This window comes from Meleagris gallopavo, chromosome 1, assembly GCF_000146605.3.
Source record: "Meleagris gallopavo isolate NT-WF06-2002-E0010 breed Aviagen turkey brand Nicholas breeding stock chromosome 1, Turkey_5.1, whole genome shotgun sequence".
NCBI classification, from domain to species: Eukaryota; Metazoa; Chordata; class Aves; order Galliformes; family Phasianidae; genus Meleagris; species Meleagris gallopavo.
The window spans coordinates 137,668,286-137,693,768 of NC_015011.2; the positions used below are offsets into that span (position 1 = coordinate 137,668,286).

The 25,483-nt window shown below is 36.4% G+C and overlaps 1 protein-coding gene across 1 annotated transcript in view; it reads left to right on the forward strand.

The window, feature by feature from the left end:
- The window catches only part of LOC104917423 (sodium leak channel non-selective protein-like), a 97,927-nt gene extending 74,021 nt beyond the window's left edge, over positions 1 to 23,906 (forward strand). Inside the window, exons 10-12 of the mRNA XM_031557670.1 lie at positions 20,849 to 20,991; positions 21,105 to 21,209; positions 23,802 to 23,906. Of these exons, the coding sequence (XP_031413530.1) occupies positions 20,849 to 20,991; positions 21,105 to 21,209; positions 23,802 to 23,906 (353 nt within the window). The remainder of the gene's footprint in view (positions 1 to 20,848; positions 20,992 to 21,104; positions 21,210 to 23,801) is intronic.
- Positions 23,907 to 25,483: the final 1,577 nt, after the last annotated feature.

The window sequence follows — 25,483 nt, forward strand, 5'->3', positions numbered from 1 at the left end:
AAAAAACAAACCTTCAACCAACTGCCTTAGCCATTCAGTGTTTCTGTGTACTTGCCATTTTCCTCAGTGACACCGTTTCACTTGCCTCATTAATTGAGATCTTTTTTTATTATTATTAATGGTTTATAGACACAGAGCAAATAGCAAAAGTAGTATCCACTGAATTAGTTCTGTTACACTAACAAATGATTTGTAGAAGTTGTAGAGTTTGGGGAAATTAAGAGTAGTTTGAGTGGTCCTCAAGAATTTTAATTTATTGCTGTGCTAATCCTGAAGTAATTGAGTCTTGCATAAAACCGAGCAGTCAGGTGAAACTAATGTGAATAGATTAGTACAGTTGTCTTGTACTGACAGTCAAAGAAAACTTTATTGCAGCTAAGCCAATTTGCTGGAACACACTTCCCCTGGCATTCCAGGATATATGAGGTATTAGTTTCAACAGCCGAATAGTTAGCTCTGTAAGGAAGTAAAACAACTTTCCAGAAAGCTTTACTTTTTCTTCTGCTCTCAGTTTTGTCTGAAGATCATGGATCTTCAGTGGTGCCTATCCTATTCTTATATATATAGTTTAATGTATTGCTCATGTCAGCATAGTATTCCATACAGCAGGTAGTGACCTGCCTGACATACATGCTGTGTGCCTTGTCCATTCTCTTTCTTTCTCTTCTGTGCCTGGAAAGAAGGAGAGAATTTTGTGTTTTCGAGAATGTTCTGAGTTAAATACCCTCTTAAGTACTGTCTCCACAGATGACCACTTCATCTTTGCATTCTGCAGTCTTTCTCCAGCACAGCAAGGCCTCCCGGTGTGGTTTTGAGATGACGTGCACTCTTTGAAGGCAGAGAAGAAAATTTGCTTTTGTACTGCTGCTACTGTTTACTTATAATTCCTGTGGGAAGTATAAGTTAAACACTCAGGTCTATCATCTACGAAACGTTTCTTGTTCCTCTAATGCAGAACACTAGGCTAAGGGTCCAATAACTTTGAGAGGCTAAATAAAGCAACCAAGGGACACATGCTAAGAATGCCATGGTCAAAGGAAAATAAATACACATTTAAGACCATCTCCTTAATGAAAATTTACTAACAAAATAAATAGAAATGTCTACTTTGAGTAAACTAACGACTTTTCCCACCACCGTGCATAAGAATTTAAATAAGGCTGTATGGACAGATACTCAACACTCACAGTCTTACAAGGAGCAATCTGGAGGAATGGAAAGTAGAATTGGATGACAGTAGTGTGCACTGCCCTAAAACAAAAGACGTGACTGATTTCAGCCACACTGCAGAGAAGGAAGCTCTTAGACAATAGGCAAAGCATGAAGATAGGCATTTAGAAACCTGTCATTCCATACAAAGAAAATTAGATCCTATCTGCTTAATTATCAGTCCGTGCAATTAAGACAACATAGCTCTGCATAATGAAAGCTGCAGTTTTGGGATAATAGAGGTAATTGTTTTCTCAGTGGAAGATTTTCACTTTCAGACAAGAGTTTCAGTATGTGACCATTTTACAGGCTTTGACCTTCAGTATTTGCATAATGCATGAGATGCATTTTTACCTTGCCCCCTGAGATTTAATTATTTTATCCTAAACAGTACTTTTGTAAGACTTTTTGAAATGAGCAAAAATACACTACAAATAGAATCTATGATAATCATCCAACAGGCCCTTCTGCTATTGTAATTAGAATGGCTTACCAAATCGTCTTTGATTTAAGATTTGATAATGCAGAGCCAGATTGTAGCTTGGTTTTCCCACTTCTGCTGAGCAATACGGGGGAATAATGCAATTCCAGAAAATCTGGGTCACAGATGGTCACTCTAGAGGGGGTACCACACATAGCAGAAGCTTAGGTGTGACTCCAGAACATCAGCTCATCAGAGCTGACTGACTTCACACTGCTGCCACTCTGTAGTGCCCTGTGGCACGTCATGATGGCCTACTCCTTTTGCAGTAAATGGTGTATTCTCAGTTTTATACTGTGTAATTCACATATTTAAATTGTGTCTTTTCCCTACTGTTGGTTGGTACTTTCAGTAGTTGCTTTATGGTATTCTGTGTCATTACAAGGTGACATGAAAAACTTCTTTCACAATATCTATTATGCTGTAGCAGAAATGTTAAGTCATGGCTTGAACCAGTGATTGAGCACCTGGTGGGAAGGCAGGGCCAACCCAGGGGAGCTCATGTGCATGCAATGCACCTGTCTCACTCCAATTTATAGGAGGGAGATGAGGTTCTTTTAATATCTGTATACCCGGCATGAGATTAAGAAACAACGGTTCATATGTTTGTCTAACCAGTTTATTATAAATCCTAATCAGGGAGACGGGGAAGGGAAGGAGGGCTATAGAAAAGATAGGAAAGAAGCAAGTATTGCGTAAAGCAGGGATAGTCACCACCAGGATCCAGCAGCAGTCCAATTGCATGACATTTCGAAGGTCCGAGGCAAAAGCATCAGGGGGGGAGACTAGCAGCATGGCCGGCCAGGCTGCAACCTGACTTTGCTACCCTGCTATCATTGCTGTGATTTCCATTGCCATGTGATTTCCATATTGTTGCATATGCGCTGTATTTAGAAAAGACCTAGGTTACAGAGTAGAAGAGTAGTAGAATATTTTATATTCTCCATGAACTGAAATACTTCTTCAAATAGTATTAAGATCACTTAATTACAGTTTATGCTATTTTCATAGGAACTGAAAAAGAGTACAAATAAATAGAAAGATAAATTAATTGAAAGAATAAAAATCAGTATCTAAGGACATTAGATAGCTTATATATTCTTTGCATCAATCTGAAATTCTAGTGATCAAACAGGTAATTAGATTTTGCAGTGTCTAAAAATAAATCTATAACACATCTAATAAATAATAACCATTTCTGTATTTTTTTCTTTGTGTGGAACACACTTCTGGGAAATAAATCTTTATTTCTTTGCCACAAGGACATTTTTCTTCTATGAATTATTTCAATATGCAAATCATTGCTGTCTTAAATCTATAGAGATATTTTCAGTAGGCAGACTCTTTAATGAAACGAGCAGCTTTGGAAGTTCTCCCTAATGCTCTGCAGAACTGAAGACCTTTTGGAAACCTCCTGTTCTATCCCTGAAAGTGGGACTGATCATCTTGGGAAGTGTCGAGGTAACTCCACTTATGTACTGCAGTCAGCATTTTCCACTGTCATCCAAACACTCCTGTGAAGATTTTCTTCTACTTTTCCAATGGAATCAGAATACTGCCTCATTGAAGTACAGAGGATTGCCATAACAATTATTACTTTGTCTCATTTCAGTAAGAGATACAGACCATAGTTGATGCCTCCTAAGAATACTTAGTGTGAGCCCTCCATTTAAGATGTTTAGTTCACCTCTGAAAAGGAGAAAACCATACAACAGTATTGCATTTTTCACTTCACTGTGAAAAAGTTTGCAGTAGCTACGCTCCAAATTTTGGTACTTAATTTAAACAACTGGGATATGATCAGATTAATTTGGGACCACGCTTCCAGCTATATGCTTCTATAATTAATTGAAAAATTAAAATTATTTATTGCAGAGGTTTCAAAAGAGCTGAAAACAATTAGCCAAATTCTCTATCAGGAGGTCCTCTTAGTCACCAATGGGATAGGGTGCACAGATGCTGGGCTAATGTGTACAAGAGAAAAAAACTTCAGAATTCTGCTGTATTTATAAGGAGCTGAGTATGTAATGCTGATTCATCTTGACAGAAGTTACCCAGGGGCTGATAAATTTAAATAAAATAAATTAGTCACAACAGGACTTCTGTATGTCTCTGCTAATAAACTGTGGTATTTTTTTTTTTTAATTACCTGCCTATGGCAGGTTTTGCATGTTTTTTTAGTAATGGTATGTGTAGTACTTGCATATCTCTCTGTATTAGCTAACTTAACTGTACTCTGCATACAAATATGTTCTTTGAATTTGCTTTTCTTCTGCCATTTCCTTATTTTAGGCATTTCACTTACAATTCTCAGGTGAAGTGACAGTTAATTAAATATGTTTATTATCATCTCTCAAACAAAAAAAAAAACAGTTGTTTTACCATCTAATCCCTCTCTCTCTCTCTCTCTCTCTCTCTCAAACAAACAAACAAACAAAAAAACTCCAGCTGCGTTTTCTTTTTCCTATTTTCCTGGTTTGTATTTTGTATAGAATCATAATTCTTCCATTACATGGATATTTTCATTTTTCTTCTCAATATCTTATATAGAACAATGGACCAATGGCAGTGATTTGCAGAATGGTAGTGGCAGTAGATCGAAATTGTTTACTATGGAAGTCATTGAATAAGTCAGCATTCAACCATTCACTATGCCATAGATGTGGACATGTATCTCACTGACATTCACATATCAAGGTAACAAATGCTGTGAAAATATCTAAGGATATTGTCTGAGTTCATTGGGGCATAAGGAGAAATTCTGAAGGGAGTTTGGAGTATTCAGAGGGGATACTGTTTTTACGTAGTTGCTCTTGAAAACTTGTACAATTCATTTAGTGGATGTTTGTATGATTATTTCACAATCAGATTAGTTCGTACTATCTTCTTACCTGGTCAATCTTCTGTCTAGTGAAGAATGCTGCTTCTCCAATGCATTCACTAAAACTAGTTAACCTACTTCTACAGTTCTTTTACAAGCATCTCAATCCTAATCAAAAATAGACTTGTTAGTTGCTTTACACCTATCTACTTTCTTTTCTCAAATGTTTTGCCAAATTTTTCAGATATTATGTTTAATCTTATCATACCAGACTTGCTCGTCTCCATCAGCATGTCTACCTCCTGATGTTTTCTGATTTTATTTGTTCCTTAGAAGCGCTACAAGATCTATACCACGCCTGCTTTCATGGAAATACAGACTCTTGGTTTCTTTGAGAGCTATGACTTGATTATTTTTTTCTAAATTTCTGATTAGTTCTCTCTTGTCCTTAAGCAGTCCTTCATTTCAGTTAAATGTTAGTATCGGCAATAGATCCAACTTGCCATGCTTATAGCAGTTTCACAAGTAGTAAGTGCTCAGTTATTTAGGAGTGCCATAGTGAATATTCTTGACCAAAGTAAGAGGATATAGAAACTTTTAAAAGAAATTCACATATTGTGTAAAGATGTAGAATTGCAGCTGTCTCCATAATGTCCTCAGACTGGGAGGGAGGTGCAAGTTAGGAAGAGTTTTCTCTGAAGGATTCAATGCAGTTCAGACTAGACAGGTATTTTGTAATAAAACTATATCTGTACCAATCAGTGACCTTCTCCCGCTATTGTGTATTACCAACCCTATTGCTGAGAACTCCTGGAACAGAGCATGGCTTTAATCCTTCCTGCACAATCTCATTAGATGCATTCTTAGAAATTTCTCATATCAGGAAGTCAATGAAAATGAAATAATTAATGTTTTTGTATTATTATTTGCTAGTTAAGGCTCAACCTCTTGATAATTTTTGAAAAAATAACAATTCCACTCTGTTGGACTTGGACAATTTTTATTTGGGGTTTATATCATGATGTTTACTGACATTAAAAACATTTTTCATGATGATGTAACACAACTGAAAGGAATCTTGGTGATGCTCTTGTCCACTCCTGCTTGAGACCATCAGGAACTGTGCCATCTCTGTTGTTCATAACATTATAAAATCCTAGCTTGGAAAAGTTAGAAGTGGAAGAGGCAAGACAAACAAAACTTTTTCAAGTCTTAAGGACGAAAAAATCTCTTAGGACCCTGATGATTAAAAAGCACCTATAATCAACTTACCTCTTCTTCATAGTCACTTGCTCTGATGTTAATATTATCTTTTATCTTTTTTATTATGGTCAGGGAGAAGTTCTTATTGATATTTTCTCCCTGTATTTTTCATTTTTTGGCAGTCTGAACTTTGGAGCTTCCTATTGCTAGAGGTTATATTTGTTTTTAGATATTTCACTACATGTTTTTGTGGTGTGTAGCACAGCTCAGCCGTATAATATGACGTGATCTGTGGAATTGAGAAAGGGGCAAGATTTACAGTAATAAAAACCATCTGTTTATTGTTGATTGTCCATAAATAACATGATACATATTGCCTCATGTTCATACTGCTCATGCCTACTTCCTTCTTGAGAGAATGGCTATGTATCCATATGTACAACCAAGTTTTAATCTCCATCAGAGCCCATGAATTACCTTCATGGATCAAAGATGTAACCCAAAAATTCTGTGGGATTTTTCAATGTAAAGTTTCTTTGAGCATTCTGTTGCCTTCTTGGAGACACAACCTACTGGGTGTATAGTTTCATAGTCCTCTACTGAAGTTATATATTGCATGGGGACTGTCAGCCTGTGGAAGATATTAAAGTGTTGAGGCTATTTGGAATAATAATTGAAGATATGTATAGGTTGGAGGGAACTGTACATGGCAGAGGCACATCCACGGAAGCGTAACATCAGAAAATGGAAGATATAAGTGCTCTCAGAACTGCTGGTTTGTGAGAGACTGAGGCTGTTGTTTGGCTTGTGTTAAGACCCATAGTACTGATTGTTCAAGATGTGTCAGGGTATGTGAAATGTCAGTCACACAGGCATGTGATTCTGAATATATTACCAGTTTAGTACCTTTGGACAACTTTATGTGAGTGATAAGAGAGCAGAAAATACCTGCCCTGGCACAAGCTGGGATGCAGACAGACTAGACAATACATGGTACAGTGTGCCACATTTCCGTGCAAAGCAAAACCATCAAAAAGCTGTTGGTTTTTTTTCTTAACTGGCAGTACTTTGTGTAACATGGCAGTGATGCTTTTACCATAGCAAGAGTAAACGAGAGTAAATTTATCATCATGGCGAATATTTTTTTATTTGCAGTGTTAGTTTACATCCCTGCATCCTATCTTGTGTAATCAAAAATATGGTGAAGCTTAACACTTCACTTTTGATTCACTGTTAGAAATGGGATTCACATGACTGTTTTCAGCAGAAGTTAGATCTACAACCCGTGACTTGTGAGTGCTTCCTTAGAAAAGAAAAGAAGGGATTCTTGTGGAAGAATATGATTTAGCTGGTTCAGAAATAGTGGAACTTAGAAAACTCATAGGAGTGTAGCCAGATGAAACTGTAATGCAAGCTACTTTTTTCATTTTTAGCTCTGTTTTTCTTTGTAGAATCTATTTGCAACATTGGAAAAACTCAAGTGTATGATGGGCTGTGTCAAAAACTAATAATTACAGTCAGACAACTCAGTTTAAAATCAAGATAGGCTTTTATCACATTACTATTTTTGTTCTGCATTCTAAAGTAAACAAAGTTGTGTTCTGTTGGCTGTCCAACAAAAATATTGTGAAAATTACCTTATTAAAGAATTAATATGCTTATTAACTGCTTGACTTGGTCAACATAGAACTTTTGAAGACAGGGAAATGAAGATACAAATTAGCACAACAGTTTTGTGTAACTATATGTGACTGCAACAAGTGGCGATTTTTGTTTCTTTGTAGGACTCTTAGGTGTTTACAACCACAATATAGGGAATGATAAAAAAACATTGCTACAATTTACCACTTCAAATTTTGATTCTTTACTTGTTACTGCTACATGTTACTTTTCTTATAGTATGCTAAGGAGACCTGCTAAAGAAGAAGACTTTATTTGACCAGGCCTAAACAAACACAGATTTTTTTATGCATGGTAACATCGTTCTTTTCATAATTACAAAGGATGAGATTCTGTACTGATTTTACATGACTATGAAAAACCTAAGAGGATTTCCTCTCTTCTTCTATCCCATCTTTAATTTCACTGGCTCTTTTTTTTTGGTGACAAATCAGCAGAAGATGGCCTTGCAAAGCTTCCTCTGCTCTTTGCATAGCAAATAATGGGATGTTAAACAAGAAAGCGATCCGGTTGCCAGGCCAAATAATTAGCATTGTCAGTACCAGAAAGAAGCTGGGTAACCCTTTGAAGTTAGTGTTTAGAATATTTAAGAAAAAATAAATAAATTGGATGTGTTTAGTCAGTGAAATTCTTTATCACTTGAATTCCCCACAAATGCAGGTTTCACCACATACCTCTTTCACATTACTATTATTTCACTTTCTTCTTCTGTGATTTGATACTTACATTCTCTTAAACTTCTGTTTTCTTCTCTCTCCCTCTCTCTCTCTCTCTCTTTACTTTATCAAAGACTTATTACTAGGTTTCTTATCCCTATTTGATTATTAAACCTTCAGTTCGTAGTACAGATAGAAATTTCCAATATTATCAGATAATGAGGGTACACGTTTTTGCTTTTGAATTTTACTGCTAATATTGAGCATGAGACCTCTCTAGGAGCAAATCAGATCATTTAAATGGTTTTATAAAAGAACACAGGAGTTGCAGGTGAAGTTGCCTCAATCGCAAATGTTCATTGTGACACCGTGTTTATGCTGAATTAAAAAATAAGCAAAAAACTGAAGAAAATTAGTTGAGATGTACGTGAAGGTCCAGCTCATTACCTGGTCACTCCAAGACTACATGATTACTTAAAGATCCTCTTCTCATCTGCTATTAAACAGCTCTTGTGAGACAAATTCTACAGTCTTCTCTACTTACTACAGCGCTAGTAGTTTTTCCCTTCTATTTTGATTATTTCTGACCTGAGTGTGTTATTCCTGCTAAAAGTATTTAATTGGTACTTTCACAAGTCTTCTTCGGAAAGTTACAAGAAAGAGTTTTATTGACAGAGCACAACTGTGCCTCATGGACAGTTTCAAAAGCTACTTTTTTTTTTTTAGTTTTTCTGTTGCATTCATCTTCATTTAGGAAGCCCATCTCCCAGATGCTGCAAAATAAATGGATCTGGAAACAGTGGTTATTTCTTCTCTGACTGCATCTTACAATCTCTAGCTTTACTTTTAATGTACCAGGCAACTTAATAAATTATTTGAAAACAGCGTATTGATCAATCTACTATTTTCCCAACATCTTTTGTGTTTTTCAGAGACTTCAGTGGTAAAATCGAAGAATGATAGATCTAACTTCTCTACTAAAAGAAATACTAAAATTCCTTCTGGCTTCAGGCACTGGTATTCAGGCCAGGACTGAAAATTTAGAACTTGTGTCCTTCAACATCTCAAAGAATCAAACTAGTTTTAGCTATCATAACATCAGCTCATATGCCTGAATTTGGGAAGTGTGATTTTAAAGTTGCAGAACTTTCAAATTAGGATTTGATTCCTGTTCTGGAAAATATGGATACATAATATAGCAGCATTAAACTCTATCCAAGCTATGGTAAGATGGTAGACAAGTTACCAAGGATAACAAGCTGTGTTGATTATAAATTTTAATAATGTCCTCATTATGCTTTTATTCTGAAGTAAATGATAATTAGAGATACCTTAGACTTCAGTGAGGTGGTGGGATTGACTTCTGGACATGTTTTTCAGGTGAAAGTAAGTAAAGATGTAGACACTGTGAAGTAAATGACTTGCAAAAAATTGTTCCTGGGTTTGTACATGTCACTTGTTTGTGTTTCCATATCTAAAAGCTCTGATTTCACCAACTGGAAATTATTTTCACATGGGAAATGAGGTCTGTTTAATTCACCCTTTGATATAAAGCTACTGGGGGTAGATTTGATCTGTATTTCTTGGGGAACTTTCACAGAGCAGTGCCAAAACTTTTTTTTCTCTGAACACTGTCACTTTTTCAAACCACATTTCCATGCGCCTGTGATGAAAAAGCCATATTTTCCTCTTTAGCAAAAAGCTCTGAAGAAAAAGTATTAAATATCATAGGTCTAAAGCTGAAGCTGACACACATACACATAAAGAATAAACGTTTTTGCAGGGAAGTTTGATGCTGAAAAAAAGAGAGAAGCCATATCTGAGAAAAAAAGGAAAGCATTTTATTTGACAGCAAAAAATCCAGGAAATTTCTGCTGTGGGTGTGCTGAACTATTTCCTGTAGTGCATAATGGTCAGAAGGAATTTCTGCAGAAGGAGATAATATGGAAAACAAAGTTTAAAAGGAGTATGTTAAAACTTTGAATGTTCTCTGTCCCCAAAAATGTATGGCAGTTTATACAGCTTTTCTTTCCAAAGGTTTTGATTTTCTTCTCCGAAGAGTACTGCCAGCTGCTTAGTCTATTAGTGCTAGATTTCCAATAATTCGTTTGATAACCAGTATATCTGTGGTCATGAAAACTTTAAGTCAATCAATAACAACAGCAACAACAACAAAAAAAAAGGTAATTGTTATGATAATTGGTCTGTTTTTCAACACAATCTTTTATTTTCTGAAGGAGAGAGAAAAAAGTAACCGCCTATTCTTGCTTATATACATTTTATTACTAAATAAATTGAGGTTCATTCCCTTTTAACATTCAACTAAAGAACAAAAATTCCGAAAAACCTAATCCGTCTTTTAAAATTATGAATATGTAAGTTACAGTCTCATCTTCGACTTTGCTTCTGTTCGCTATGGGAGGAAATTCTGAGTCTTTAATTTAATATAGTCATCTCTGAAAGGGAATTAACACTTCATTTATCTCACAAAGGTGCTGTGAGCTTTAGTGAGCTAGCAGCACACTAAATACTTGTCTTCTTCTTCTCCTCCTCAACGAACTAGGCTAGTGAGCAAACTTCTCTCTCTCACTTCAACAAATTCCTTTCCCTCCAGTGCTATAAAATGCACAGGGAATACTTAACTCGTGAACGACTAAATCAGTCACTGAGCGGCATTTAGGTTTTCTTTTGACAGTCAATCACAGCTCCTTTGTCTCGCTTAAAGATCGTGTCTTTTTAGTTACACCAGTCTCTTAAGATGCATTTAACACTGCATATTTGCTCCTGTTATTCAGATGTCTGGAGGCTAATGAGATTTCTCACATGTAACCGTTTTATAATGTCTATTTGGCTTTCCAGCTTCTTTGCAAGCTTTAATGTTGTGTTTTATTTTGGTTTTGTTCAGTTTTTTTAAGTCTATTGAGCTAAGTGCTATCTGGCCACTGAGTACTCAGCAGGTTTTGCTAGTTGTGTTTTTCTGCAGTTGCTCTTATTCTCACGTGAAATTCTATGCAGAAAAAGAATAAAGGCTTGCTCAGACATACACTGTACCTGCAGCAAGGAGAAGCAATTAAATCAGGATGCTTTGGGGATTGGTCTGATTCATATCTTATCTAAGAGGAAGGCTGCTTTAATACTGTCTGCAGGATAGACCAAATTTCATGCAATTGCTTTTGGAAATGTTATCTATGAAAAAGAAAGGGGTCAATCTCTTCATTCTAAGGGAGAGATTCTATCCTCAGAGAAATGAATACAGTTCACAGATAATAGTCAGAGAAACTAAGTGATGCTGAAACAGTCTCAGAGCAGAGCCAGATCTTGGCTTGTCTAGGTTCCCTTAAATTGTTGAGTTTCTTACTTCACAGTAAAATAATTAATATAGCCTTCATAAGATACTGGAGTGATATACCATGGAATTTCATCCTTCCTGTCTATCTTTTTATTTAACAAATTTTTACTTATAAGACTGACCAACCAATTCTCACACAGTCAACAGCATTGGTTCTTGTATAGTAAAATTTAAAGCCCTTTTTGGTTCTCCTTTGTCTCTGAAGTCTCTGCTGGGAGTGGAGAGGTTTTTTCTTTGTAAATATTTAAACATTTTTGGCTTCACTGCCTCTGGAAGTACAGAAACACATTGTTGAAGAGCTCAAATAAAACACACTACAATAGGTTTCAAAACCATTTGTAAGAGGATTTTTTAGTATTTTCTAGATGTGATCTTATTTTCTTTATGGTCTGTGCTAGCCTATTTTTCCTACAGAGCTTTTTGTCTTGAGCTTCTTTGACTTTTTTATTTGTCACTAATATAAATATCACACTGGAAATGCTCAACTTTCAGGCAATTTCTTTTATTCCTTACTTCCCAAACACACACACACAATTTTATGGGCTCCTTGCATATCAGTTCCCCCAGTTATTCTTCTCTTCAGCTGAATTGCTTATGGATGTATCCAATAGCTCCTAAATCTTTTCTTTTAGTGCGTTTTTGGTTGTTTTTCTTTTTTTTTTTTTCCTACCTTCATCCATTTTCATGCTTTTGAGGTAATTTCTGCCAGCTGATCAAACTGAAGACGTGGTGTTATCAAGTACACTTTACAGTCAGGGTTCTCAGTTAACTTTCCTTTCAAGGAAAGTATCATCATGGTCATGCTAGATATGGAAATATTTCTATGTGAGTGTCCTCTGATTTCATTTTTCCATACTTTAACAATAACTTCTTTCTTCTTTCAAAGCAGATACATTTTATATTAAGAAAATTAGCTGACAGCTTTGTAGCTGCTAACTTTAACGTTTTGTCTCTTGAAATGAGTTGGAGTGCTCTCTAAGACTATTGGGGAAAAAATGATACAAAAAGTGAATGATTTTGACTGACAGTACATAAGTCAATGCTGAATTTAATACCAGGGAAAATTGCATACTTAGTTTTCTCTCTAACAAAAGGATCCTTCACTATCTTGATTTTAATAGGCATTCCCAATATTTAATATATGGCTGAGTGACAGTCCAGATAACTAAAGTCTGTAGTGTTTGCATGCCTTATTTTTGTCCGTTTAATACCATAACTCCTTAAGCGTTCATAAACTTTTAAATGTAAGAATCTGTGAATTTTTGAATGTTTGGTTTTTGAACTATCACTATTACTGTACAGTCTTAGGGCTATCTACATGCATAATGTATTTTAAAAGAAGAAAAAACAGTCCTATAAAAAGATGGCTCATTTTCAAAGGAATAAGTTAATGTAAATTACAGAGCTGCTTCTGTTTAACAGGTTTTATGTTATGCGATTTTGTCATAACATTTACTGTAGCAATCATTTTCTTTTCTGTGACTGTACTTTAAATAAGAGAAATTATAAAGACTGAGGTGGTGGCAGGCCCATCTTCACAGCATTTGTCACTTTTAAAACCAAAGCCTCAGTATTTCTGTATTCTTGCGTTCTAGGTCTGAAAGTGGGTATTATTAGGGTTTGAATTACAGAACGAGTGTGGTTGGAAGGGACCACAAGGATCATCAAGCTCCAGCCTCCCTGCCGCAGGCAGGGCCACCAACCTTCCCATTTAAACTAGACCAGGCTGCCCAGGGCCTCATCCAATCTGGCCTTGAACACCTCCAGAGTCAGGACATCCACAACCTCTCTGGTCAGCCTGTTCCAGCACCTCATCACTCCCATAGTAAAGAGCTTATTCCCTGATATTCACTCTGTTCCCAGTGCATGAATCTAGTATAAGCTGCTTGTCCAGATGTGCTCCTTGGAGCATCTGGGCTTTGCTAGTGATCCTGACTCCTCTGTGATATTCCACAGGGCTCCTCAAAACAGTAGGTGCAGGTATCACAGAATCACAGAATCACAGAATTGTAGGGGTTGGAAGGGACCTCTAGAGATCATCGAGACCAACCCCCCTGCCAAAGCAGGTTCCCTACACCAGGTATGTGTCTGTCCACCTTGAAACTGTTCCATTTTAATACTGCACATTTTAATACTGCTTCTCCTGAGAGGAGGATTGGCACTTGGCATAATTTCACTGCGCTTACTTCTGGACCACTCACCCAGATTTCAAAGATCTGAACAGGAGAAGTCTGGAGGCCAAGTGGGCCTCAGATTCCAGGCAGTGCCGGCTGCCTGTCAGGGGCTGTGGTGCTGAGCCATCAGTCAGTGCCCAGCATGGCAGTGTCCTACTTTCAGGCACCAGCCCCAGGTTCTTCCAGTTCTGCCGGGGATGGGAGCATGGGGATCCAGGAGAAGTTGCTCCTTAAAAAGTCTCTGTAAGAAGGAGGAGAGGTGGGAGTTGTTGACTGTGCTGCAGAGCTTCCAGGTAGTGGTACGAAGTGTGAACAATTCACAGTTCAGCCTCTCCCTGATCCTTGTCAACTGCCAGTACATTTTTTAAAGTTGCCACACACAAAAAGAGCTGTGATTCTATGAGTGTATATTAGTACTATGGCTGTGGGACTGCAAAAAGGGAAAAGCAGACAGCATTTATGCACAAAAAACCAGTTTAATGAGTTCTGCTGGCATTCTGGATCTCTGCTGGTTTATTTGTGACTGTATAAATGAGGAGCGTTATAATCAAAGTATTAAGGAAAAGCAACTGTAAATGCTAGTCTGGTTAAATATTCATACATATTCACACCTAAAGTCATTCTGAAGAATGATTGTCCAATTTACACTACGAACTTATTTACAAATTTAAAACAGATTTCTCTTTCTAAAGTATTAACTCAGGGAACACCAGTAGTACCACATCTAGGACATTAATATCTAATAATAATATCTAAGTGTGAACTGAGGTACTCCTTTTTATCTTGTGCAGCCAATGTACATGCAGACTTTACTTTATTCATATTACTAAGCTAACGCTTCTCAGTAGTGAACAAACTTATTTGCAAATAATGTAGTTGTCTGACTTTCTATCTTTCCATTGCTGTATCTGTAGAACAAATTGCATTCATCCTACTACTTTTATTTGCAGTGTTTCTTTATCTCCTTACTAGTATTTTTCTGTATATAGTCTCCTTGTATAGTATCTTCTCATAGGTAGACTCTTCATCTTCTCATAATTAAGTAGATTTTCAGAAGGAAGAAACAGTAATGTCACTAGTTATTCAAGTCACAGCATTTTCATGGGTTGAAATACTGTGTTCAGACTGGGAATATTGGTGTTCTTTTTTTTTTTCTTTCTGTTGCAAATCAGTGCTATACAAAGGTTCTGGTTTGCCAGCTTTGACACAGGTCAGTTTCTGACTAATTACAGTACAGATTGGGGTTTCAAAGGAGGAGCAGAGCATTGGTATGGTTTGTTCTTTTTCTTTTCCTCCTCATCCCTACTGGCTTGCAAACTCTGATACAAGTTGCTTGGGAGAGTAAGATGGACTGGATGGCTCACTCAGAGAGACAAACAAGAAAGACCACTAAGCCATCCAATATTTGATTTTTTGCTCAGTTGCACCTATTGCCTACTGCCCATAAGTGCAACCAGTTTTGGTGTTGCATTTCTGGGCAATTTTTATTCATTTCTAATTATATCAAAGCAACAGTGTAAAATAGCTGGAAGATCCTGACTGCATGCAGTGTTTTACAAATACGTCATTGCAGAAAGATGAGACATAATCTAATAGCTGGCTGATCAGTGGGAACATCCAGGAACATTCAGCTTCTTGATTTTATCAGTGAAAGTGAGCAGTGACAGAGACAGGGTCAGCAACATTTTGGCAGCTAGGAGAAGGGTTGTTTTTGCTACAGGCACAACATTTAGCAAGCCATCAGAAGGAACGATACCTTTCAGTATTCAGCACAGCAGAGTTAAATTAGACAGCACCCGAGGGCTTCTTAGTTTCACCAGGAAATAGAAAAATCAATCCTTTCGCAGGCACGCTGGGAGGTTATCAGCCGGAGCTGTCTCGGGCAGCGGCTTTGCGCTGCCTGGTGTTCCAGATGCTCGAGGTGCTGCATCGCCATCTAGTGGCTCTTGGAACGTGCGGAAATCTATGGCGAGATCCCAGCTGGAATCTCAGGCCTTTCCTTAGCTAACACTATAACATATTTTAAGCCTTTAATAAAATCGTATGCATTTTAACATTCCTAAGGGTCCCTGATTAAAAAGAAAAAATAAAAATAAAAAGCCAACCTTATATCATGCTTTTGCAAAACTCAATTCTTCTGGATCTATCTTATTTTTCATACATTTTATTTTTCTTAACTGTGTCTCCTCTAGAGTCTACCCGGACCATCAGGGGTTTGTTTCCCTGGAAGTTCACCTAGTTGGTATGGGCGTCCCCCTCTCCATTAATTGCTTTTATCAACAGCTACAATGAAGGCATAGCAGAACTGAGAAAAAACTGATGTGGTAATCTGAGGTGGTCAATAACTACAGAAAACATATGCAGAAAATTCTGGAATTAGAGGCATCCATATAACAGTTTTTAGTTTTTGTTTCTCACCTGGAGTTGCTACATATAACACAAGACTGATGTTTATGAAAGACAACACCTTGGTGCAGTGCATCCTTTTCCCCTAATCTCAAAACAAGAACATAGCATAGAGTCAGAATAAAAGGATTCTGTTTCCAGATCTGGCAAATATTCCACGTGACCTTTTGGCTTGCTTCCTTTAATTCTGCAGTTATGAAAATGACAGTATTAATGCACGCCCTTTTTCATTGTGTCCATTCACAAGATGAGGTGATTATAGCAAGATCTGATGTCACAGAACACAGTGGTGTCAAAGAGGCACAAAAATGGAAAGAAAATCTTCTATTTTTTAAAAAATATACATAAATCTAAAAAGTACTGCATTGAATAGAATCTCCATGTAATGGTGCTATTGTTTCATTCTGTAAGCTATGAGTATTTTTTTTTAAATAAGTTTTCTTCTTCTTAGGTATCTATAATATAGGTTTTTGGTAGTTCTTTTTTCACTCCTCTGTGGAAAATCATCAGCTATGTGCTCTGATGCCTTTAATTCTTTTTTCTCTGGTACTCTATTCATCTGCATAACATGAAAGACCCAAGCAATTCTGCACCCTGTTAGGCATGGAAACCAATAGAGTTTTCTTCTATTATAATCTTTTATAATCATTTATCCTTTGGGTAGTAAAGCAACTACTTCCTCAATACTCCTTCTGGTCAATGCTCCCAATTGGTAGATTCAAAAGAAACATATGTACTGAAGAAGGCATAAGTCCCCTACATTTCAGTGCTGAATGTCCATGTATGTAAATGAGCATAATTAGCAACATTGCTATGTCTCTTAAAATTCATGGTGAGAAAAACAGGGCTGCTGTGAAAGGAGGATCTTTTTAATAACTTGTGCAGTAAGATCTGTACTTGGATCTTAAATGCTGGCAAAGAATAGAGTTGGTTGCTGATTGTCTTAAAAAAATGTAATATTTAGAAGAGCAAAGGACATGAAGAAAGGAAGATGTTAACCAAGAAAAAATTATTGAAAGCAATGTATTTTATGGCATTGAATCCCTTACTGTCGTGTCTGCACTCTATATCCAGTTGAAACTGTATTTACAAAAGCAGCTAGCAGGTAATTCCTGGCACCAATATTGAAAGCAGTGTTTCTGCATAGACACATACATTAAGTAAGAATGCATATTCTTAGAGGTGATTACCTTATAATATACAATAGCCTTAAGTACACTTGTACCAGTTACATACAAGGTGTACTTTTGCTGTAATGTCGTAGATGAACACATACTATTTCAGCTGGGCTAATTCTGTATGTTTTTTTCCATTCACTATATTGCTGATTGTTGCAGATGGTCCAGTGTATGTGTTATAAATACTTCACATGAAATCTCCACTATTTTACTAGTCTTCACTGTGACTTTCCCATTGGTAATGACTAATTACAATTTCCTAGCCAGCAACTTTTAATAGTTTCCTTCTTTTTCTTAATCTCTGTCTGTCCTTAACAACACTATTTTATTCTGTGTTTTAATCAGTACAGCAACAGTATAATATTAGATAATTAAACCATTACTTTAGGAATTTCTGTGATGAAAAATACTGAACCTGAACTGTACACTGATGAGTATTTCAGTATTGATAAGAGACCAGTTTTTTTCCTGAGGAAGCAGAAATGGCTTTGCTATCTACGCTTGATTATTGTTTTTATTCCACCCCTATACAGCAAGCCTTAGAACATTATTCAGTAAACAGGAATTCAATAACCAAGAGAATTAACAGAAAGGATTAACACTTTTGCTAGTCCACAATGACTATATCAACCATTCAACATCAATAGATCAAATTAGTGGTATAAACAGAAGAAATTCCATTGATCCATGTCTCCTCACTTCAATAACAGCACTTCTCAAACTCTCTTTTATGCAAGATTTTTCATGAAACGAAGTAATGGAGGAGCAGAGTTAGGAGGTGACTGTAGAACAATTCCACAATTTCACAGCAATCTGTGAGATTCCACAGTTTGATTTCACAGTTTAATTTTGCTCCTTCTTGGAGTAAAACCATTTGATTTAAGAAGTACATAACCGGAATAGAGCTAAAAGTCCATTTTGGGATTAAGATTTGATTATTTCAGTGTGAGACACTGGATTACTAAAGTTCAGATCCCATGTCTACCTAAATTTGAAGGAGATTTCATGCCAGAACTCTCCAGCTGGAGATAAACTGAGCCTCTCAGCTACACATAGTACGATTGTCATATTGAATCAAACTCTTCTTCCTGAAAGAGCTTCCTACCTTTAAAGAACCTTTACAGAATCAGATACAGATTCCAAATTGCTTTGGAAATACTTTGATGACACTTTATTCAAATGGAGAATGCTTTGACCTCCTCTGCTCATGTGTTTTCATTGTCTCTATTCATCTGGCTCTCAGGATGTGCCAAAGACAAAGAAGTAACCTGATTGATATGATGAATAAGAGCATGAGATAAGCGTAGGAATGCTGAGATGAGGAGAGGGGTGTAGGAAAGCAAAATTAATTTAGATTCGGTTGGATAGGATGGGAAGTGTGATCAGGAAACTGGAATTGATAAAGAGATTGGGATTGGTACTCACTATCAAGGTGGTACAACTCTGTAGGAAGAGCAATACTGTATAAGAGACCAGGGTGAAGGAAATTTGGTCTAGCTGGGAAAAAAAGAAATTATGGATATGCCTGTCTGCTCAAGGCATTAGATGTTACTGTGCAATTAGAGAGTCATTGTTTTCCTTTGCAGGGTAATTCAGAACTAGAAATTTCCATATCTAATCATTTTCCTTCAAAACAATTACCATAGATTTTTCATTTTAAGCTATCTAGTTTTTCTTTTGCTTTAGCTTGCTTGTCTCCTTTGTCTGCCAAAGTCCAAAAGCTCTGGTCTGCCAAAGACCAAAAGAGGTCTATGCTGGAGCTCTCCACAGAGAGCTGACAAAACAGTAGGTGCACTCTCCTCCATCTCATCTTACACAGGAAGAATCAGATCTGTATGGTCAGACATTCATTGGCAAGATCCATTTGAATGCAAGTCACACATTTGGTCACATTCAGATCTAACCATGATTATCTGCGTTGCTAGGTGCACTATTTTCTTACCTTCATTTATAAATATGCATTTCTTTTCAAGACTGCTTAATGAAGGGAAGTTAATTATATATATTAATTGTCATATTTTTCAGTACTTATTGAGGACCAAACTCTTTCTTACTGTAACTAATATGACAAGTTTACCATTGAACTTTGGAGATGCTCTCTTTGGGGGGCATTAGCAGAGTTAGCACTTTCCAAGCACAGCAGGTTTATAAATATCTCCACTCTCAGTAAAGCAAAGCTCATCTATCATTACTTACTAGCCACACAGAGGGAAAAATTAGTGGGTAAGAAAACTGATCCCCAGTAAGTGTTTTTATTCACTAAAATATCTCTTTGTTTTTTCTTTATATTTTCCAAATTTATATATTACATACTCTTTATAGGAGACTTCTTAGTTTGTTCCTTTTATGTGGTAAAAATAGAGATGTATGAATAGTACATGGCACTTTTTTTTTAGTGCTATTGTTTGTTTTATTTTTCCATATATGAGATTTTGAGACCTATCCTTATTTAACCTTTCATACTTAATAGACTTGTCATTAGCAAATACCTAGATAATGAATAGATGAAAACAAAATCAGAAGTACTTAAATTTAGCCTGTGTGTAAAAAAAAATTGTCTACTTAAACAAGAGTTGCATTATAGCTAAAATCTTGTCATTGTCTGAGTGCTGTTTTTCGAATGTTAAAAAATAGAATAACAGATATATTCCCCCTAATGGGAAGGGTGCCTCATGTGAGTGCTGCCAGCTAAGTGTAGGCGGGGGGTGCTGGAGATAAGATTCTTGATTCAGTTTGTAAACTCTGGTACCCAGAGTTCTAGAACGTCATTTAAGCCACAGAACCCTAGCTCCACATAAGTGGAGAAATTGAACTTCTCTCCACATTGTTTCTGTGAATTGGGGCACAGGCATTTTAGCATTCCATCTGGTGCAGGTAACTGTGGCTCCTATGTTGCTAAGCATAATCGTTTCATATCCAAATTACAGCTAGTGATAGAACTGAGAAACACGTGCATCATTTGGCACACTTAAACCTGTTCTCGAGTCTGCCCTGCACTTTGCAGACTAGCCATACAGAGCTTACAGCAGTAATAGTCCCTAAAATTATTTCAAACCAGAGTGACATATGACTCCCCAACCATAATCTCATTTCTAAAATTTCTGTTGTAGAGATAAGGAGGAAGGAGGAGCTGGGTAGAGCACTTTGTCCCTCTGCCTTTAGGATGAGTTTAGATCTTATGTTTTGAATGAAGAAGCAGTAACTTCACAGCTTTTATTTAAAAGTGGTTGCCACATATATAAACCCCTCATAACTTTTCTTTCATCAGACACCATCTTGGCATATTGCTGCTACTTAGTCTTCCTTATGTTAACAGTGATTCCTTTCACCTGCTGACTGCTGAACTTGATAGTTTGAATAAAAGCTACCATTTGTCACAAGTGTTACTAAAGTGGCATAATGGAACAAATTCGGCCTTTGGAGGCATGTGCATATTCCCAGTCAACTAATCCAAGGGATTATGTATGTGAGTCCAGAGAGGTAATGAAGTCTGGTGTGATATTAAATCAATTCAGTTTCAATTGCATAAAGAAGAAACAGAAATGCACCTGAAAATCTTCTCTTTGAAGTGATGAGAGGAGAGCTGATACCTTTTAGAGAAAAGAAAAATCAAAATAGATAAAAGGTGATTGTTTGTTGATATTGAAAACTTTCAGAGGGCTTAATGCAAAACATTTTCATTTCTTCCTAGGCACGAGCATATTTACAGTTTATGAAGCTGCTTCTCAGGAAGGTTGGGTGTTCCTTATGTATCGAGCAATTGACAGCTTTCCCCGATGGCGTTCATATTTCTATTTCATCACCTTAATTTTCTTTCTGGCCTGGCTTGTTAAGGTACTGAAAAATTTGTTCTCTCACACTTGTCTGAAATACAGATCAGAATGAATTTCTCCTCTTTTCTGCTTGCTGAGCTTCATTGCAGCCATTCTTTCTCGTTCTTTTTGCAGAATGTTTTCATTGCAGTCATCATTGAAACATTTGCAGAAATTAGAGTGCAGTTCCAGCAGATGTGGGGATCCAGGAGTAGTACCACTTCAACTGCCACCACTCAGGTGATGAACTCAAACACTGAATTTCTTTGAGGATTTGATTGTTTTTTGTTTAAGAATGAATAATAAGTGAAACATTCCGGTGAATTATTGCATCCAGGTTCAATTATATACAACTTCACACGTTACCACATGTTTCACACTTGCGATATGTATTTTCATATAAAATTCTGTTCTAGAGTATATTATCTTCCTAATAAAAATATGGTAGAGAAGATTAATGTGGTTCTCTAGTCGACTGAGTATGTTATGGCAAACTTCTATTTTAATTAAATAGGATAGTAGTTTCTTTCTCATCTCGTTGGAGGGTTTGGAATTAGGGTTGCCAAGTGAATGTCACTTTCTGTGCTAACGAAGAAGAGCTGAAATTGCAAACTGTAGCTGGAAGAAGAGAGGTCAGAGTGTAGCTGAAGTGTGAATGAAGTGCTGAGGCAATGAAAGAGCCATGCTCAGATTTGAAGTTGGCATAGGAAGTGAGAGGCTGGGTTTAAGATAACAGGTAGGAAAAAGATATGATAGGAAGTGCACTGAGCTTGGATTGGGTAGTAAGAAAGACCCCAGTTGAAAAATAAGGGCATACAGGTTGAGATTTAAACTCCCTCACTCATTATTGTAACAATCATATTAAATTTCCTGAGTGTCAGGCTTTTCCAGACTAGAGCATTTTGCCATCTTTGAGAGACCAGTACCAATTGTGTGCAAGAAGCTCTTAGAAAGATGGATATGAGAAATATACTGAAGAAAAAAAAATTTCTAATCTCTATAGCTAGAGTTTATTTGTTTTCTTAAACCAGAGGATTTAAGTATCTTCAAAACTGTTCATTAATCTTTCTGATATATCTTTGGATATTCTTGTAATCCTTATACAAATCTGTCATTTTTCTGCTTGTTACTACATTTTTTGCCTCAAATAGACTTTGTTGCATTGTTACTCCATTTATTGCTTTGTCAAAGCAGACTTGTTGGTATCAATGTTATGTATAACAACAAGAAAAGACTTTTTTACATAGTACGTACTTAGCACAAGGAATGTAGTTTTTATTTCACAAAACAAGTTCCTGAACCATAGAGACTTAGCCTACATCTTCTGGAACAGAAAGGTCTACATAGGGAAACTCAAGAAGCAGCCAATACTAAAGTATTCCAAGAATAAGAAAAGAAATGTCATGATGCTGAAGAATTATGAACATATTGAATATAAATTGTATAAAGCAAAATAAAAATGGTATGTAGGCTGGAGACAAGTAAATGGTTACTTTGTTCATTGAGTCACTGATATAATGAGACATAAAGGGAGTCCCTCTTACTGAACTAAAAAAAAAAACGATTTACCTTCTTCTGTATTAAGGAGGGAAGCAAATTTATTCCAGGGTTTCTTGTTCAAAGCACCAGTTAAATACCTTGATTGTTTTGTGTATGAAATAGCCTTGAGAAAGAGCATTGGTATCTTGCTTTATTTGACCACTTCGTAAATTAGTGGTCCAGAAACTTAGGCCTATGGAAGAGAGTCAAAGTCAATGAAGGGGACTATGGAGAAGGATAAAAGGAAGATTCTTGCAAAGCCCTTCAGCTCTGCACATTAAAGCATGGTACAAAGAGAAGTAAATGCTGATGTGAGTTGGTAACTCTTCCTGGTACCTAAATGCTACACAAGAACATAATCACAACTGAATTTATGTGACGTTCCCCACAGTCTAATGAAAAAGCTTTTAGCTTTCAGCCATGCTGCTGTGGCTGTGTTCTAGAGATGGACTGCTTGGTGCTGAATGTCAAGAAAAGGATAGGAGTGAGGTGGAAACTTTTCCCTGCTACATTACATAACACATGCAGACCCTCAGACAGCAATAAAAATTTCATTTTCTATCCAGGGCATTTTATGGGCAGTGTTAATCACTCCCAGACATGGCTTCTTAACCCTAGCAGTGTACAGCTTTTATGTCTTTTTGTTTCTCGCTTTTTTTCCCCCAGAAAAAAGAGTTGGGAAAATGTGAGTACCACTGTGGTCAAGAGAGTTTTTTCCATTTACATCATAATTGCTGGGATATCATTCAGCTATTTACATTAATTAAAAGCTTTGAGTAGCAGTATAGAAGTACTGCACAACTACTCTTGATGTGCATCAGTGCAAGAAAAATGAAGTCTGATCCTTGGACTAAAATAATTTTGCCAGTGAAAAAGTCAGGAGTTATCTTTTATTTGAAAATGCACTGTGAAACTTAATTTTAGGTCAAAATGTGTTTGTATTTCCTTAGATTAAGTATACTAAGGAACACTATCTGACAGTAGGGATCAGAGTTAAGTTGAATCAGTTTCTGTGTTAGGACTAGCAGAGATACCTTGTGTTTGATGTTACCTGAGTAAAATTCAGAACCTATTCATGTTGGAAAAAGAGCATCTTGCTTGCTTTTCTTCTGCAGCAATAAAAACTATTCCTCTTTCATTTTAAGTTAACTATCATGAAAATGTATGCAGGTCTTTAAGGACCTTCACTTGTATTTATTCTTTATAATATTCTTTTTATTATCCTTTTTATTTATACATCACTTGTATTTATTGGCATGTAAAACATTTCTGACAACTATTTTTCCTTTCAAGATGTTTCATGAAGATGCTGCTGGAGGTTGGCAGCTTGTGGCTGTTGATGTTAATAAACCTCAGGGTAGAGCTCCCGCATGTCTACAGGTATGCATTGCTTTTTAATAAATTACTACGTATAATCAGCATTGCTCAAATGTTGGCATAAGGACTATGGTGAATACTATCAGCTACAGTATTTGTAGTCAAAAATCATTTAAAATGATTTTAATTCTGCAGTTCTTCAAAATTTATTAGATTAAGAAATAGTGAACGGCACTCAGAGTGAGAAGATATGTATTCCTTGTAAACGCTCTGTATTGTGCACTCAAAAGAGAAATATATTTAATCTTTTATATATCTAATTTGTATATATTTACTTTAAGCAACATAAGTAATCTTTCTTTATCTCTCAGAATTGTTGTATAAATCAAATCCAGTCCTAGGTTATTTACCACAGTCATTCTTTTTCAGTAATGACAGAATACAGTTACACACACCAAGAAACATGATTAATCATAATGATTACAGGAGTACCTCATTACTCTGGTTCCATCTTGAAAATAGACCCACTGAGGAGGGGAAGATGCATGTAGATAGTGACTATTTCTTTTCCCAAATTTAATTCTTGTTTTTGAAAGCAACAGAAACATCTTTTGTGGTATTCTAAAATAACTATCTTGAGTATGGAGATAAAACACAGCTGAACTGACAATGAAAATGCCTCCACGTGAAAGTTAGGATAGCATTTGATTTACCTGTCTGTCTTTGCCCTCGTTAGAAATCATGTGAACATGATGATCATGTAAAATATGTTCCAGGGAATGTAAACCTCCTGCATCAGTGACTGCTTAGTACTCTTGAATAAAAACTACAGTTTTCTTCTCATCCTCCTTTGTCAAAATCTGAAGGCTTCCCAGTATTCTATGACCTTGCTGGATGTCAGTGACATTCAAAAGAAAGAAAGCAATGCACTAAAATACTGTTTCATTAAAATACTGCCCCATTTCATTCTAGTGAAACAAAGACAAAAATACAGACCAAAGAAAGCAAAACATCAAAGTCTAGATAAACACTCAGAACTTTATTCATCTCACCATGAGTTATTGTTTCAGTTCTATCTGCCCAAAAGTAAAAAGAAAATAGGCTTCTGAAAAATCCATGTATTTAAAGCCCTTGCAGTATTTTGAAGGTGCTCCTTACGCATGAAATCCTTACTGAGTAGTGTGGTTGCTGTTTTTCAGGGGTTTGGCTGGCTTTTGTTCCTTAAGAGAAACATGATTTATAAATCTGAATTTAGGAAAGAGTTAATCAGATTGGAGAATATACATCCTACTTTGCTGTGCATTCAATTCATATGCATTCTTCTGACCTTTAATATCTAAGGATTTTGTCATTCAATATCCTGTGAAAGATGGATTTCTCAGAACAAGGTAGTGAAGTCTTTCTGTTGTCCTGTATCATTTTAATTAAATTCCATAGCAAGTTTGGTTTTAGTAATTTCTCTTTGGGCTCTTTAAATGTTACTGCTGTGAATGTAAAAGGGAGCACTATTAGAAGTTCTCCTTCAATAGTTGCATGGGTCTGAGTCTGTGCTTTGGTGAAATTTCACTTATTTGATGTATTTCATTATTTAGAATTTACTTTCTCAACAAACTGTGATGTGTTTTGGGAGAGGAAGTATCCTAGCAGCTAAGGAAATG